General features: G+C 44.3%; 1 protein-coding gene across 3 annotated transcripts in view; it reads right to left on the bottom strand.

Annotated features, from left to right (window-relative positions):
* Positions 1-18,017, bottom strand: part of pip4k2aa (phosphatidylinositol-5-phosphate 4-kinase, type II, alpha a) — a 43,029-nt gene that overhangs the window by 6,065 nt on the left and 18,947 nt on the right. The window contains exons 2-8 of one of the 3 annotated variants that reach the window (XM_036935074.1): positions 6,187-6,284; positions 5,995-6,091; positions 5,238-5,390; positions 5,002-5,148; positions 4,879-4,917; positions 2,035-2,148; positions 51-164 (exon numbers count right to left, since the gene is read on the bottom strand). In XM_036935074.1, coding sequence (XP_036790969.1) covers positions 51-164; positions 2,035-2,148; positions 4,879-4,917; positions 5,002-5,148; positions 5,238-5,390; positions 5,995-6,091; positions 6,187-6,284 — 762 coding nt within the window. The remainder of the gene's footprint in view (positions 1-50; positions 165-2,034; positions 2,149-4,878; positions 4,918-5,001; positions 5,149-5,237; positions 5,391-5,994; positions 6,092-6,186; positions 6,285-18,017) is intronic. The other 2 variants (XM_036935075.1, XM_036935076.1) reach the window with 2 other exon arrangements.

Raw genomic sequence — 18,017 nt, 5'->3', positions numbered from 1 at the left:
TTCACTCACACCAGAAGAAATAACAGAACCATACACACACACACACACACCTCCACGTCTTTACGTAGTTTCTCCAGGAACATCTTCTTGTTGTCATCGTCAATGTAGATCTTCTGTCCATCGTTGATGAAGTCGTTGTCCTTGTAGGTGGGCAGCTCCTTGGCCTGACGCCCCACACAGACAAACACAGTCAGGACAGCAGAGGACACACCTGGACTCTATAACTAATTACATTATTAGAAAGGAGCCCGAATGTACAATCTATAAAATGATCCAACTAACTGACTCATTGAATAAAGTGATCTGTGACACATATAACAACAGTTAAAGACAGTGGGAGTTCTATGGAGGCTTGTGAGTTTCCATTGAGCCATCTGGCTACAGCACCATGTGTGGCCTGTGGCCTGTGGTCTGCAGGGGGGGGGGGGGGGCTGGTGTCAGGAGGGGGTGTTATTCTGTGGCACAAAGGAAGGAGTGAGCAGGAAATGAGGTCACAGCAGCAGCACTGCTCAGAGAGCTGACAGAAGCAGTTCTACGGCAGCAAGGGAAAAGCGGCCACACAAACTCACACACATATAGCAACAAAGACCACAAACAATGCTGCAATGGCCGAGGCTCTCTTGCACACTCAGATAGGTGAACGTTATAATAATGTGGAGAGTCAACCAGCAGGTAGAGGCACACTAGTACCAGCTACAGACATCATCCTGAAAATAATATACATTGCAAATATCCATCCACCCATTCTATGCATCCTCAATCTCTTCCCAAACACTCATCTTCCTGATCAACCACTCTAAATCGCTCAATGATCAGTTCAGATATCAGAGAAAGTATAGAGCAGCTCATACAAGCAGTAGATCAGGTGCTGTATGTAATGATTGTGGTTCAGAGGTAGACTGGGCTGACATGGTAGAGTAGCAGTAATAGACAGAATAGATGAAGTGAGATGAAAACAGCCAAGAGAGAGAATGTGAGAGAAAGAGGGAGAAAATGAGAGAAAAACAATGAGAGCAGGGTAGAGAAAATATCGATCAGAGGGCCATTGCACAAGGCCTTCAATCAGGTGACCGAAGGCATTTTTTTTGAACGGCATCATCATAGAATGACATGAAGGATCTCTGAGCTCTATCATCATTACCAGTGCGCTACAGGAAGTTTGTGGCACATCGGATGTGAGTGAGGTCGCTCGATAGTGCATTTGTCTCAGCTTGGCGAGAGAGAACAGGAGAATTGTAACAGATTACCAACTGAAGTATCAACAAATATACAGTCAAACTTCCAGGTAAATAAAAGGTAAATAAAACCAAAAGTGGTCAGTGAAATAGCTTGGTGTGATGATAGTACTGCAGGATTGTGATTATTGGTCAGGAAGGACAGGAGAGGAATGGAGAGGCCAGACCTGGTGGTGAGCAGCTGCAGCCCAGTGGTGCTGTGCTTTGGGCATGCTCAGACAACAGATGTTCTAACCAGTCACGTGTCTCTCTCTGCCTGCCCGTCAACACCGAATGGGAATCTGTGTCAGCTACACACAGGTTGTGTCTGAAATAGCACCCGTTTTCCCTATATAGCGCACACTTTTAGCCAGGGGGACTGATGGGCCCTGGTCAAAAGCAGTGCACTATATAGGGAATAGGGTGCCATTTCAGACGCAGGCACACACTCCGAGGTACAGCATCATTACACTGTGTGTGTGTATTTCTGATTGACAGGAAGTGAAAGTGATTGGTTGAGAGTCAATAACCATAGAGGAAAGGGGGAAAAAACAGCAGTGTGAAAAACTGTTCCAGAATAAGCCAGTTCCATCTGCCTGTTTCCTACATGTCAGTTCATTGCAGGTGTCCTGTATCCGTCATTACATGAATCTGAAAAAGCTATGAAAATAAAATGAGATACGATTGATCTGATAAATTGAGCATGCCTGGCCTTGGTTCTATAATATGATTTGATAGGTAGATTGAGCATGCCTGGCCTTGGTTCTATAATATGATTTGATAGGTAGATAGATTGAGCATGCCTGGCCTTGTTCCTTACGTCTCTTACGTGTTTCATGGCGCAGTAAAAGCGCGTGGCGATCCGCAGCGTTTGCAGCCTTTGCTGAACGTTAGATTTGGGCCGCGGTGGCGCATCCTCAGGAGGGCGTGGCTGCTAGAAGAGGGGAGCGAGGGAGGGATGGAGGGAGGAGGATGAGAGGAGAGAGCCGGGGACAGGAAGGAAGGAAGTTTTAAGGAAAGGCAAGTGTTTAAGAAATATACAAACTGTATTAGTTTAAAGCGCGGCAAGGAAAGAGAGCTTCTGAAAGAGCGTACAGCCTGGCAAGTGCTGCTAGAAAAGCCAAGGTTACAGGTTCAATTCCCGCAGGGATCACATACACATACTAAATTGTATGCTCTCACTGTACTGCAAATCTCTTTGGATAAAGCATCTGCTAAGTGTAAACAGAATCTGCATATCCTCCGGTTTTGTGCGCATAAGAAAGCGCTGTAACAGCTAGGGTGGCATTTCAGGTGTTCTTTTAGACTGCTGCTAAGACAGACTATGTCAGGTAAAAGCCATGTTGCCTGTAGCGAGGGCCAGCCGGTAGCTAACAGTGTTAATAACACCACTACCAGCTGGCAGGAGGAACCCAGGGAGAGGAAACAATAACGTTAGATAGCAGAGATCTATAGTGGTAAACAGGTACCATGACAAATCTCTGGACCCAGGGGGAAGCTGGGAGTGCAGGCTTTTGTTCCAGCCCAGCACTAACACAACTGATTCCTAATCACATCACTATTCATGGTCTAAACATTGACTGTGACGAGATCACTTGAATTAGGTGTGTTAAGAGCTGGGCTGGAACAAAACCCCGCACAGTGCATACTGCAGCCCCATTGCCCACCCTGGCTGTAAAGTATGAATATGTTGATGTGAAATAAAAGTCCAGGTTCCATGTGAGGACAGTAGGACAAGTGAGTCTACAGCATGCAGAACAGAGTGGTTGGTGGAGGTGTTGGAGACGAACCTAGAGATGTAGGACCATGCAGAGAACGTGCATGGGTGGGGGTGGGGTGGGGGCATGCAATCAGTCAAGAGTGCTTGTTGTTTGTGTGTGTAACACTACACACCATACGGCTGTAACGCACATTACACCACCTAACACATACTAACTACCATGTACCTCAACACACACCAAATACCTGTGACCTCCATTCACCCCTCCTGTATTCATGAATACACAGCAGTGCCTATGGATACCACTCAGTCACAACTTTTTACCAACTAACCAATGGAATAAACCTAACCTGAAAATGTGTATTTAAAGCCAGTATGCCATTAGAGATGAAACATGATAGTGCAAGTAGTCATGCCTGAACACACACACACGACTACTCAATGTGAGAAGGCCTTTAATTCATTCACAAGTCATGTAATTGAACAGTGATGGTGGGTGGTCATGGCATGCCTGTTCACGGATTTCTGTGAGCATACAATGTGTGTGTGTGGGATGTCAAACGTTTAGGAATAAACAGTGAACAACTGTGAATGCTGGGACTGTGATAAAAGCAGCAGCAGTAGGTACTTGTCGTAGTCGTACTGCAGCCATTGTGGTTGTAAATTGAACAATTCAAGTCGTTCCACATCTTGGCTAGTCCGTTATCGCTGATCTGTCAGAAATAACTATTGGCATTCTGTAATAGTGACACATTAAGCTGAGAGAAGAGAGCTTACTGTGTAGTACAGTGTGTGATCAACAGCTTCTGTACTTCCATGTAAGTCCCTATTCTCTTCCTCAGAGGGCTATATTTAGACTGAGGTGTTCCCCAAAGTTACAACGCCCCGCTGGTTTTGGTGTTCCACCCGGCCGAGCTTCTTCAGTTTTAGGAGGAAAGAGCCGGCCTGTCGGGGTCAAATGATGATCTAGCTACTCAGACACGCACACAAACTCGTGCACACAAACTTGTGTGCACACACACACACACACACACACATACACACACGTCTAAATATGCCGAAAAGTTCAGTCTCACACGCCAGTTCACACCACATCGCACTTTCCCACACTGCAGGGAAGATTCCTGCCAACAGGGAAGGTTGCAGAATCACAAAGCCTGTGTTCTGTTTGTACAACTGCCATTGGCTGAATCAGAGCCATATATTTAGACCACACGGCTCTGGGCTGATTCACTCATTCACTCTCAAAGAAAGTCTGCTCTCATTACCAGAAAACTGAAGCATACAACAAACAGCATCTGATCAAATATTCCAGGAATGTAAACGCACACACACAAAAAACATTCACTCTCTAGAAGACAAACAAAGCATTTGGCACACACATCTCTGTCTCTCACACACAGACAGCAAGCAGGGGAAGCAATGGGACTGCTGTAGCAGCAGCAAACTGAAGACACACGGAGCGTGCAAGAGTATGGTGAGTATAATGGGCAGGGGTCTTAACAGAAGATGAACAGTTTGAACTACCCCCACTCCCACCCCAAAAACCAAAGCAAACCAGCTCAGTAGAAGTGGAGCCATGTAGTTGATGACATAAGGAAGGGCCGGTAGGTAATGGACAGAAGCTGTTGGTTAAATGGACCAGGTGTTAACACAGCTCTCTCCCTCCCTCGGTCCCTCCTTCCTCCCTCCCTCTGTTCCTCTCTCGGTCCATCCCTCGGTCCGGTCCCCTCCCTCCGTCCGTCCATCCCCCCCCCCCGTCGGTCCCTCCCCCCCGCCGTCGGTCCCTCCCCCCCGCCGTCGGTCCCTCCCCTCATGGCTTTTTTTAGGACAGGGAATGGCCAGGAATCAGAATCAAACTCCGTAATTAGTGTCTATATCAATACACTAAAACACACCATGTATATGTCTGGTTGATTTGTGTGTGTGTGTAAATTACTGTACCTTCTCCTTGTCGCTGGCCTCCCTGGCCACAGTGGAGCCCTGATAGACAGAAAGATGTCAGACATTCCTTTTTCCTTATAAAAGTCTCCAATTATCCCCTCCCACCCCTACCTACCTACCTACCTTGAGGTCATATTTTTTGTAGACAGAGAGGCGGTGGGAGAAGACATTCCTGGTGACGATCATGTAGGTCTCGTCTCCGTCCACTGTGAGGCGGTACATCCCCAGGAACTGAGGCAGCAGCGTGTTGCCATGACACTCCACTATGAACTAGAGAAATAGAAGCATTGGAGGAGAGTTGGATTGTACTTTGGTACTTCTTGAGGTGTGTGTGTGTGTGTGTGTGTGTGTGTGTGTACCTGGTGGTACTTCTTGAGGATGTTGTGCATCTCAGCCACATCCTCACTGGTGATTGTTTTGATGACGTAGCGTTTGTCGTAAGAGGTGTGGAAGCGAGCCCCACTCCGACCCTGGGAATCACTGTTTAACGGAGCTGCACGGGTTAGGGAGTTCTACAAACAGAGAGAGAACAGTAAATCACACATTTCTGTAAAAATCTGAAACTGTTTTTGAATCTATAGAGAGAATGTGAGCGAGAAATTGTGGGAGAGAGAGAGAGAGAGTGTGTGATTGCCAGAGACAGCTGAAGTCAGGCAGGCCTCTAAGGCCCTTCTAACCATCGCTCACACCCTGCACCAGCCCAGCCACTGTGTGTGCGCTCGAGTGTGTGTGTGGACAGACACCCCTCCTTCCCCTGGGTGTGTGCCACCCTCCTGCCCCCCCAGCTGATGCCCTCCAGAGCAACCCCAGAGACACATCACTTCCCTACCCCACTCCTCTCTGTAACCCCTTCCCCCCTCCATGTATGGTTCTTCCTACCCTCACCCCACTCTTTCTCCCTCCACCGTGATATAAACATGAGACAAAAAGACAGCTTCAGAGGACCAGAACACACCGACTTCCCTAATGCCAACACAGAGCACACACTCACTCTGTGTGTAAAACTGTATTCCGAGGGTACAGACAAAGACAGAAACTTGGCAATAAACATGAAAGAAATATAGCACGATTCAGAAGACAGAGAGATGAGTTCAGTCTGCTTCTGCGTGCGTGTACCTGGAAATCCTGGTCGTCGATGCCAAAACGTTCTCTAAGGTTGCGGAACACCAGAGGACAGTACTCCTTAAACTTGAAATGGCTCGGCATGTTTTCCCTACACACACACACACAGTACGAGCTGTTATTGACATAGACATTTAACATCAGAGCATTTTGATTAGTGTGTGTTGTGTGTGTCTGTACACTTACTTGTTGAAGAGGTGATTGTCCACCTTGATCTTAGAGTAGGCCTTGAAGTCATCAGGCATCAGCATGATAGGGATCTGAACATGGCTCAACTCATTGATCTGAGAGCGAGAGAAAGCATAGTGTTATTGTAGAGTAATGACTAAACATAACCATCCGATCAGATTGAACTAATGTTAGTCAAGTCCAGAAGCTTGTCCTTTTATTCAAGATGAGCATACAGCACCTCTGACCTCCATACTCCTCACACCCCCTTCATCTGTGTCTTTAGCTCAGTGACCATCATTCCTGGTTGTGCAGGCTTTTGTTTCAGCACAGTACTAAAACACCTAAACAACAACGTTGACTAGACATTCTGTATTTCCTCTACTGCAAGAAATGTGAAACAAGGTTTTTGAATCCAACACGAGACAGTGTGTGGGGGAGGCGGCGGCGGGCAGGGACAGGGTTGTAGTCAAGCTAGCCTCAAGACAGCAGGGATCTTTAGAACTGCCTGCAGGCATCAGTGCCTGTGACTCACACAGATTGAGGGATGGGGCTGGAGACAGATTGTCATAATCAGTTTCCAGCTCTGTGTGTCACTATGTGCGTGTGTCATGCTGAGAGGCTGTTCAGGTCCACACCGTCTATGGTTTTATTAACTACTTCATGGACTACTTACTATAGCAGCCACTCTAGTCTTATAGGTATGTTACAAACATAATGAGGCCAGGGCCAATGAGACAATGGTTTTACAATTACCCAACGAGAGTCATTTCCATGTGAAAGGACCCATGAGCACATAGTGAAGGTCATAGGATCATGTCAAATTGGGTGTCAAATGAAAGGTAAGAGTCTATATTTGAGACATTAAGGCATTATACATATTTCCACCCAAAACATTTGATTTCTGGTCAAACAGATGGAAAAGGGGTCTTGGAAAAAACATCTAGCAGAAAAAGTCAGGGTAACTCTCAACCCCAATCTCAGCCTTTGCCCGACTCCTTCAAATGTAAAGGGAACTGCTCATAAATATACATTTTGGGGGAAGGTAAATGTAGTTCAAATCAAATTTTATTTGTCACATACACATGGTTAGCAGATGTTAATGCGAGTGTAGCGAAATGCTTGTGCTTCTAGTTCCGACAATGCAGTAATAACCAACGAGTAATCTAACCTAACAATTCCAAAACTACTACCTTATATACACAAGTGTAAAGGGATAAAGAATATGTACATAAAGATATATGAATGAGTGATGGAACAGAACGGCATTGGCAAGATGCAGTAGATCAGGGGTGTCAAAGTCAAATGGACGGAGGGCCAAATAAAAAAATCAGCTACAAGACGAGGGCCGGACTGTTCGAATGTTCATTGAAAAATTTTTAAATGACGCATATAGTCTAGTGAACCTAATTGAACCTACTGAAAACCTAACAAATATATTACAATATGATCAGATAAATAAAGCAATATTTTCTTATGGCTCTGTCAGTAATCTTTAATTTTCAACAGACACAAAAGACAAATTTCCTTTATATAAATATCCCCATAACATGAACATTAAATGAAAGAAACCGGTATTCAAGGCACCATCAGTAGACTATATTTTCTATTTTAGCAAAAGTGGGCTAAATTTACTTAAAAGAAAAAACAATAATAGCAATTTTCTATCATCCACTCAACTGAAATATTTTTAAAATATAATTGGATTGAAATACAAAAAAATAAAGTGCAAAAATCTATTAATCAAAAACAACACTTTGTTTAAGGAGAAGTAACATGCAGTGAAAACAAATATTAAATTTTAACTTTTAAACTTGAACTGAGTAAAAACTCTAAATATGTGATTGCACAGTAATGTTCACTTGTTTGAGGTTGAGGGTGATACTTGGTGGTGTCCCATCTTTTCCACAAGTTCATCAATGTTCGGGGTAAGGCTCTGAGCTGAAGAAATCCTCAGAATTGAGTGGAGGTGTTCAGCAGTAAGTCGACTTCTGTGTGATGTTTTGTTCAGGTTCATCAAAGAAAACAGTTGTTCACACAGGTATGTGCTGCCAAACATAGACAACGTTTGAGCAGCCTGGATGCGCAGCTGGGGCATTGTGCCGGGGAGGAAACGGGCGAACTCCGCAGCACCCACTGCCGCATATTTTGCCCTCAGTGCATCATTGCATTGGAGGTCAATCAACTCCATTTGGAGGTTTGGTGGTGAGCTTTCCACGTCAACAGCAAATGGGTTACCGAGCAGTTCCAACCTGCTTTTTTGTGCTTCAAAGTCAGCAAATCGGCGTCGAAAGTCAGCGGCAAGCATACCTATTTTATCAGCCAACTGTGTGCTCGGGAACGCACTGGTAGAGAGCTTCTCTTTCATGGTCTGGCAGCTGGGAAAGTGGCTCAAATTTTCTTTCCGCATCTGCGTCTCCCACAGAGTCAGTTTGGTTTTAAATGCCTTCACTGTACTGTACATATCAGAGATGACACGATCCCGACCCTGCAGCTGCAAGTTTATTGCATTCAGATGACTCGTAATGTCACACAGAAAAGCCATTTCACACAGAAACATTTCGTCTCGGAGTTGTGTTGTGTCTTTCCCTTTGCTGTCCAAGAACAGACAAATCTCCTCACGAAGCTCGAAACATCTTTGAAGCACCTTTCCCTGGCTTAGCCATCGCACCTCTGTGTGATAAGGCAAATCACCATGCTCCGTTTCTAACTCCGTCAGAAATGCCTTGAACTGGCGGTGATTCAAACCTTTGGCTCTGATAAAGTTAACTGTGCGCGTGATGATGCTCATTACATGCTCCATTTTCAAGGCTTTACCGCACAACGCTTCCTGGTGTATGATACAATGATAAGCTGTCAGCTCACCTGTCGCGTTTTCCTCTTGCATCTTTTCCCGTATCTTCGCCACCAGTCCGCTCCTGTGTCCACACATCGCAGGTGCTCCGTCGGTTGTCAAACCCACGAGTTTTTCCCAAGGCAGCTCCATCTCATTTACACATCTTGACACCTCTTCATACAAATCATGCCCCGTAGTTGTGCCATGCATAGGACGTAAAGCCAAAAACTCCTCTGTCACGCTTAGGTTGGAGTCCACTCCGCGGATGAAAATTGACAACTGGGCAATGTCAGAAATGTCGGTGCTCTCATCCACAGCCAAGGAATATGCAATAAAATCTTTTCCCTTTTTCACAAGCTGCTCTTTTAGATTGATGGACAACTGGTCTACTCTCTCGGCAATGGTGTTTCTGCTCAGACTCACATTTAAAAAGAGTTGCCTTTTTTCTGGGCAAACTTCGTCACAAACTTTAATCATGCAGTTTTTGATGAAATCCCCCTCCGTAAATGGCCGGGCTGATTTAGCGATCTCTTCTGCCAAAATAAAACTGGCCTTGACAGCAGCCTGGCCTTGTGATTTGGCTTTTTTGAACAGAGCCTGTCGAGATTTGAGGCCTCGTTTTAATTCCTCTGCCTTTTGTAGCCTTTGTTCCATGTCCATATTCTTGTTTTTGTCCGCGTGTTTCGTTTCATAATGTCGTCTCAGATTATACTCTTTCAGTACCGCCACACTTTCTCCACACAGAAGACACACAGGTTTTCCAGCTACCTTCGTGAACATATACTCCGACTCCCACCTTGTTTGAAACCCCCGGTTCTCAGTATCCACCTTCCGTTTTGCCATTTTTGATGGGTATCTGAAAGTTAATTTTACTGTGATGCTGACGACTGCTGTGCCAATAAATATTGAAATGAAGCAGCCTACTGCTCGGTGCGTCACCTTTGCATTGTGGGAAATGTAGTATTGGTGCGTGTAAAAGATCTGCGGGCTGCCGGCTTGCTGCGGGCCGGTTCTAATAATAAATCAAGATCATCCCAGGGGCCGTAAAAAACCTTCTTGCGGGCCGGATGTGGCCCGCGGGCCTTGACTCTGACATATGTGCAGTAGATGGTATCGAGTATATACATATGAGATGAGTAATGTAGTGTATGTAAAAAGTGGCATTGTTTAAAGTGGCTAGTGATACATGTATTACATAAAGATCCAGTAGATGATATAGAGTACAGTATATACATATGAGATGAGTAATGTAGGGTATGTAAATATTATATTAAGTAGCATTGTTTAAAGTGGCTAGTGATATATTTTTACACCAATTTCCATTATTAAAGTGGCTGGAGTTGAGTCAGTGTGTTGGCAGCAGCCACTCAATGTTAGTGGTGACTGTTTAACAGTCTGATGGCCTTGAGATAGAAGCTGTTTTTCAGTCTCTCGGTCCCTGCTTTGATGCACTTGTACTGACCTCGCCTTCTGGATGATAGCGGGATGAACAGGCAGTGGCTCGGGTGGTTGTTGTCCTTGATGATCTTTATGGCCTTCCTGTGACATCGGATGGTGTAGGTGTCCTGGAGGGCAGGTAGTTTGCCCCCGGTGAAGCGTTGTGCAGACCTCACTACCCTCTGGAGAGCCTTACGGTTGTGGGCGGAGCAGTAGCCGTACCAGGCGGTGATACAGCCCGACAGGATGCTCTCGATTGTGCATCTGTAGAGGTTTGAGTGTTTTTGGTGACAAGCCGCATTTTTTCAGCCTCCTGAGGTTGAAGAGGCGCTGCTGCACCTTCTTCACGACGCTGTCTGTGTGGGTGGACCAATTCAGTTTGTCTGTGATGTGTACGCAGAGGAACTTAACTTACTACCCTCTCCACTACTGTCCCGTCGATGTGGATAGGGGGGTGCTCCCTCTGCTGTTTCCTGAAGTCCACAATCATCTCCTTAGTTTTGTTGACGTTGAGTGTGAGGTTATTTTCCTGACACCACACTCCGAGGGCCCTCACCTCCTCCCTGTAGGCAGTCTCGTCATTGCTGGTAATCAAGCCTACCACTGTCATCTGCAAACTTGATGATTGAGTTGGAGGCGTGCATGGCCACGCAGTCGTGGGTGAACAGGGAGTACAGGAGAGGGCTCAGAACGCACCCTTGTGGGGCCCCAGTGTTGAGGATCAGCGGGGTGGAGATGTTGTTACCTACCATCACCACCTGGGGGCAGACCGTCAGGAAGTCCAGAACCCAGTCGCACAGGGCGGGGTCGAGACCCAGGGTCTGAAGTTTGATGACGAGTTTGGGGGGTACTATGGTGTTAACTGCTGAGCTGTAGTCGATGAACAGCATTCTCACATAGGTATTCCTCTTTTCCAGATGGGTTAGGGCAGTGTGCAGTGTGGTTGCGATTGCGTCGTCTGTGGACCTATTTGGGCGGTAAGCAAATTGGAGTGGGTCTAGGGTGGAGGTGATATGGTCTTTGACTAGTCTCTGAAAGCACTTCATGATGACGGAAGTGTGTGATACGGGGCGGTAGTCGTTTAGCTCAGTTACCTTAGCTTTCTTGGGAACAGGGACAATGGTGGCCCTCTTGAAGCATGTGGGAACAGCAGACTGGGATAAGGATTGATTGAATATGTCTGTAAACACACCAGCCAGCTGGTCTGCGCATGCTCTGAGGACGCGGCTGGGGATGCCGTCTGGGCCTCACGTCTGCTGCAGTGAAGGAGAGTCCGCAGGTTTTGGTTGCGGGCCGTGTCGGTGGCACTGTATTGTCCTCAAAGCGGGCCAAAAAGTAATTTAGTCTGTCTGGGAGCAAGACATCCTGGTCCGCGACGGGGCTGGTTTTCTTTATGTAATCCATGATTGACTGTAGACCCTGCCACATACCTTGTGTCTGAGCCGTTGAATTGTGACTCTACTTTGTCTCTATACTGACGCTTATCTTGTTTGATTGCCTTGCGGAGGGAATAGCTACACTGTTTGTATTCGGTCATGTTTCCGGTCACCTTGCCCTGGTTAAAAGCAGTGGTTCGCGCTTTCAGTTTCACGCGAATGCTGCCACCAATCCACGGTTTCTGGTTTGGGAATGTTTTAATCGTTGCTATGGGTACGACATCGTCAATGCACTTTCTAATGAACTCGCTCACCGAATCAGCGTATTCGTCAATGTTGTTGCTGGACACAATGCGGAACATATCCCAATCCACGTGTTCGAAGCAGTCTTGAAGCGTGGAATCAGATTGGTCGGACCAGCGTTGAACAGACTTGAGCGTGGGAGCTTCTTGTTTTAGTTTCTGTCTGTAGGCTGGGAGCAACAAAATGGAGTCATGGTCAGCTTTTCCGAAAGGAGGGCAGGGGAGGGCCTTATATGCGTCGCGGATGTTAGAATAACAATGATCCAGGGTTTTACCAGCCCTGGTTGCGCAATCTATATGCTGATACAATTTAGGGAGTCTTGGTTTCAGATTAGCCTTGTTAAAATCCCCAGCTACAATGAATGCAGCCTCGGGATATGTGGTTTCCAGTTTGCATAGAGTCAAATAAAGTTTGTTCAAGGCCATCTGCTTGGGGGGGAATATATACGGCTGTGATTATAATCGAGGAGAATTCCCTTGGTAGATAATGCGGTCGACATTTGATTGTGAGGAATTCTAAGTCAGGTGAACAGAAGGACTTCAGTTCCTGTATGTTGTTCTGATCACACCACGTCTCGTTAATCATAAGGCATACCCCCCCGCCCCTCTTACCAGAAAGATGGTTGTTTCTGTCGGCGCGATGTGTGAAGAAACCAGCTGGCTGCACAGACTCCGATAGAGTCTCTCGAGTGAGCCATGTTTCCGTGAAGCAAAGAACGTTACAGTCTCTGATGTCTCTCTGGAATGCTACCCTTGCTCGGATTTCATCAACCTTGATGTCAAGAGACTGGACATTGGCGAGTAGTATGCTAGGGAGTGGTGCGCGATGTGCCCGTCTCCGGAGCCTGACCAGAAGACCGCTTCGTTTGCCTCTTACGTCGTTGTTTTGGGTCGCCGGGTGGGCTCCGATCCATTGTCCTGGGTGGAAGGCAGAACACAGGATCCGCTTCGGGAAAGTCATATTCCTGGTCGTAATGATGGCGAGTTGACGTTGCTCTTATATTTCAGTAGTTCCTCCCGACTGTATGTAATGAAACCTAAGATTACCTGGGGTACCAATGTAAGAAATAACACGTTTAAAAAAAAAATGTACTGCATAGTTTCCTAGGAACGCGAAGCGAGGCGGCCATCTCTGTCGGCAACGATCATCTCTATCACTAAAACATACCTACCAGAAGTCCAATGGCACACTCTGATAATATAATTGTGCATTGCAAGCGTTGACGGCTCTGGATGGTTAGATCACAGCGGTATGGGGCCAAGCTCCTGACATCTATTGTCACTTGCGGTGCAAGTTCGAATCCTCCATGGGGCGCACGCCTTTCCATCTAATTTGCGCTTAGTGGAACTATTGTTTTTTAACAGGACAATGACCCAAAACACCAACCTCGAGGCTGCGTAAAGGCTAATTGACCGAGAAGGAGAGTGATGAGTGCTGCATCAGATGACCTGGCCTCCACAATCACCCGTAAAACCCAATTGACATGGTTTGGGATGAGTTGGACCGCAGAGATAAGGAAAAGCAGTCAAAAAGTGCTCGGCATATGTGGGAACTCCTTCAAGACAGTTGGAAAAGCATTCCAGGTGACTACCTCATGAAGCTCGTTGAGAGAATGCCTAGAGTGTGCAAAGCTGTCAAAGGCAAAGGGTGGTTACTTTGAAGAATCTAAAAAACATTTGTTTAACACTTTTTTTGGTTACTACATGATATCATATGTGTTATTTTATAGTTTTGATGTCTTCACTATTATTCTACAATTTAGAAAACAGCAACAACAAAAAATAAAACCCTCAAATGAGTAGGTGTCCAAACTTTTGACTGGTGCATGCATGCATACATACATACATACATACATACATACATACATACATACATACATGCATGCATACATGCATACATACAGTTGAAGTCAGACATTTACATACACTTAGGTTGGAGTCATTAAAACTAGTTTTTCAACCACTCCACAAATTTACTTTTGTTATTGACCAAATACTTATTTTACACCATAATTTGCAAATAAATTCATTAAAAATCCTACAATGTGATTTTCTGGATTTTTTTTCTCATTTTGTCTGTCATAGTTGAAGTGTACCTATGATGAAAATTACAGGCCTCTCATCTTTTTAAGTGGGAGAACTGGCACAATTGGTGGCTGACTAAATACTTTTTTGCCCCACTGTATATAACATTCTATTGGTTGTAAGAATTTTGTATAGTACGTTTTGAATCCGGAGTTGTTTTGCGTATCAATTCATAAACCAGGAATGGGTACATCGAAAATCTCTTCCCAACTATTTTGCAATTTATATGGCACAGCTGTTTTTTGGTCCTTAAATGAAATTGGAAAAAAGTTTCACACTTTTCTTTAACCATTTATGTTCTTTAATACAGGGCCGACATACAAGTACCATACTTTTTCCTCTTCTACTTGCCTCTTCCATTGTGGTAATGCTGCAATTAGTTGGTTGTAATTTGGGGTAGAGCAGACATTTCTATATGTCTGTTTACTGCATGTGTGACATAACTCCACCAGTCCTATTTATGGTATCATTCCCTAAAATTAGAAATTTCTTCGAAAAATATGTTTATTTTTAAAAATCAATTAGTATATTTGAGTTTAACCACAATATTTGTTGTATTACTTGCTGTCTTTTCAGGTGGATTAAACAGAAATTGCAACCAACTTTCTAAGGCTTGTTTAATAAATAACGACATTTTGGAGATTATTTCCTTTTCAAAACAACCGAAAGTGAGCAGGTGTAATCTGAATAAAGGGAAAAGGCCCTTCTTGAACATAGGCTGAGACATTCCTACCAATTTACTAGAGAACCAGTTTGGATTTAAGTATAACTTTTGTATGACTGATGCCTTAAGTGAGAGGTCTAATGCTTTAATATTTAAGAATTTCTGCCCTCCGAATTCATATTCGTTATATAAATAAATAGGCCCTTTTAATTTTGTCTGGCTTGCCATTCCAAATAAAATTGAATATTTTTGTTCATATAATTTAAAAAGCAGGTCACTAGGTATAGGCAAAACCATAAGCAAATAGGTAAACTGAGATATGACTAAAGAGGGTGATTTTTCCACAAATAGACAGGTATTTTCCTTTGCATGGTAGCAAGCAAGATCTTATATATTTTTGCTAACTTTCTATAAACATTTTTTGGAGTGAGATCATTTTTCTTTTGGGATTTGTATACCGAGTATGTCCACATCTCCATCAGACCGTTTAATTGGTAAACTACACAGTAATATAAAATTAGCATTTTTTTGTGATCCAATACATAATAGTACACTTAACATAATTTGGTTTTAATCCTTAGAGGATAGCAAAAGTATCTAGATCCTCTATGAGAGATTCTAAATTGTGGTTTTAAATGAAAACATGAATCATCAGCGTACAATGACACCTTCGTTTTTAAGCCACGGATTTCTAATGCTTTAAGATTGTTTGATCTCATTTTAACAGCTAACACTTCGATGGCAATAATAAATAGATATGCTGATAGAGGACAACCTTGTTTTACTCCTCTAGATAGTTTAAAACGTTCTGAGATGTAGCTGTTATGTACTATTCTACACCTAGGGTTACTATACATAACTTTAACCCATTTTATAAGACGTTCCCCAAAATCAAAATATTCTATGCATTTATATATAACCTCCAGTCGTACTTTATCAAAAGCCTTTTCAAAATCAGCTATGAAAACAAGGCCTGGTGTCCCCGATATTTCATAGTATTCTATTGTTTCCAGTACTTGTCTAATATTATCTCCAATGTATCGTCCATGTAAAAAACCTGTCTGATTAGGATGAATAATATCTGACAATACTTTAATTCTATGTGCCAAGCATTTTGCTAGGATTTTTGCATTTTTGCATCACAGCACTGAATGGACTGGACTGGACCTTTATATATACACCACTTGGGTCCCGTTTCGGTAATAATGATACCAGATCTTCTTGGTGCGTGTCTGATAACCACTCCTATGTAAATGGTAGATTAAAACATGCTAATAATGGTCCTCTGAATATATAAAAAAAAAAACAGTATGCCATCCAGCCCTGGAGTTTTCCCCCCACCTTAAAGGCTTTAATTGTATCAAGATGTTCCTCCTCTGTAATTTGGCCTTCACATGAGTCTTTCTGTACAGATGTTCATTTTACATTATTATTAGGAAAAAGATCCATACAATTAGTTCCAGTTAGTGGAGATGGAGGAGACAAACAAAAAAATATTCTTAAAGTACTTTACTTCCTCTTTCAAAATATCATTCGGTGAATCATGCGTCACTCCATTTGTAACAGGTTTCAATACATTTTTTGGGTAGCATTTCTATATTGAAGATTGCACCAAATTCTTTTTAATTTTTCCCTATATTCCATCCAGTTGGCTTTATTTTTTATAATATATTACACTGGATCTTTCTTGAATAAGTTATTTTTCCTCTAACTTATTCTGTGCCTCTATGGTACAGTTTTTATTGCTATATAGCTGTGCTGTTAGTCCTTCAAATTTCCTTTGTTAATATGGACTCTTTTGATCTAAATGTATTTTGTTTTAAAGATGAATACTGAATTGCATGGCCTCTAAAGGCACATTTCGATAAGTTTTAAAAACTCCAAGATGGCCACTCATGGGATTGACATGATAAACTTGGATTATCTGGTCACTCAATGATAAGTATAGCATAATTCAGGATAAAGTGTATCGAAAAACTCCAAGAGGAGATGGAATACACAGTACCCATTATCGTGGTGGTGAACCATGGTTAGGTGGTGAACCATCCTAATGAAATGTTGGGAATTGACCTCATGGGACCTTTTCCTCCCAGCCGGGGGACACGGAATGAATTTTTATTGGTGGTAGTGGACTACTACACACACTGGGTGGAGTTGTTTCCCCTCCGCAAAGCCACTGCATCAGCCATTGCTCTAATTCTGAGAAGGGAGGTCTTTACCAGATTCGGGATTCCAGACCAAATCCTCTCTGACCGAGGTCCGCAGTTCATATCAGGAATCTACAAAGAGCTCTGTACCTACTGGGGTGTAATTGCCAAGTTGACCACAGCCTATCATCCTCAGACCAACCTGACAGAGAGGGTAAACCGAACCCTGAAGGGGATGATTGCTTCATTCGTGGGGGATCAGCACACAAGTTGGGATCAGCATCTTCCAGAATTTCGCTTTGCACTGAACTCTGCCGTGCAGGAGACTTCTGGGGTCACTCCCGCCGAACTCCACCTGGGAAGACCACTAAAAGGTCCGATGGACAGGGTCTTGCAAAGTTCGAATGTTTCACCTGACTGCCCAGCGTTTGATGCCGTACAACACCACCACACCTTGCTAGCCAGAGTGGAGGCCAGCAAAACCAAAGCCAAACAACGACAGCTGAGAAACTATGACAAACATAGACGAGACGTGTGTTTTCCACTCCAGTCTCGTGTCTGGGTACGTTCACATCATCTGTCAAAGGCATCTAAGAAGTTCACTGCCAAGCTAGCTTCGAGATGGAAAGGTCCATGCCGTGTAGTGCAGCAGTTGGGACCAGTGAACTACTTGGTCTGTTTGGAGGACACTGGGGAAGATGTCAGGACAGTGCATGTTGTTGACCTAAAGCCCTGCTACCCTACGGCAGAAGAGCTGGATCGCAGGCAAAAGCAACACCTGCAGGACCTCTTCGTGGAGGACTCTGATGAGGAGGACTTCCCTGGTTTTGTGTAGCAGGAACATGAACCTGTCAAAGCCTGCATCCTCTCTGTTTCTACAGGCGTTGTTTTTTCATGGGGAGAGGAGTGTGGCGAAATCTGCACGGAGCCTTTACCGTGCACTGCCACTTTAAGAGCGCATGAGCAGTAAGGAAGGAGGAAAAAAAGAGGGCTCATTCAGCT

The sequence above is a fragment of the Oncorhynchus mykiss genome, chromosome 11, assembly GCF_013265735.2.
Source record: "Oncorhynchus mykiss isolate Arlee chromosome 11, USDA_OmykA_1.1, whole genome shotgun sequence".
NCBI classification, from domain to species: domain Eukaryota; kingdom Metazoa; phylum Chordata; class Actinopteri; order Salmoniformes; family Salmonidae; genus Oncorhynchus; species Oncorhynchus mykiss.
The sequence above is the reverse complement of the archived record's forward strand: the minus strand, read 5'-3'. Positions and strand labels throughout refer to the sequence as shown.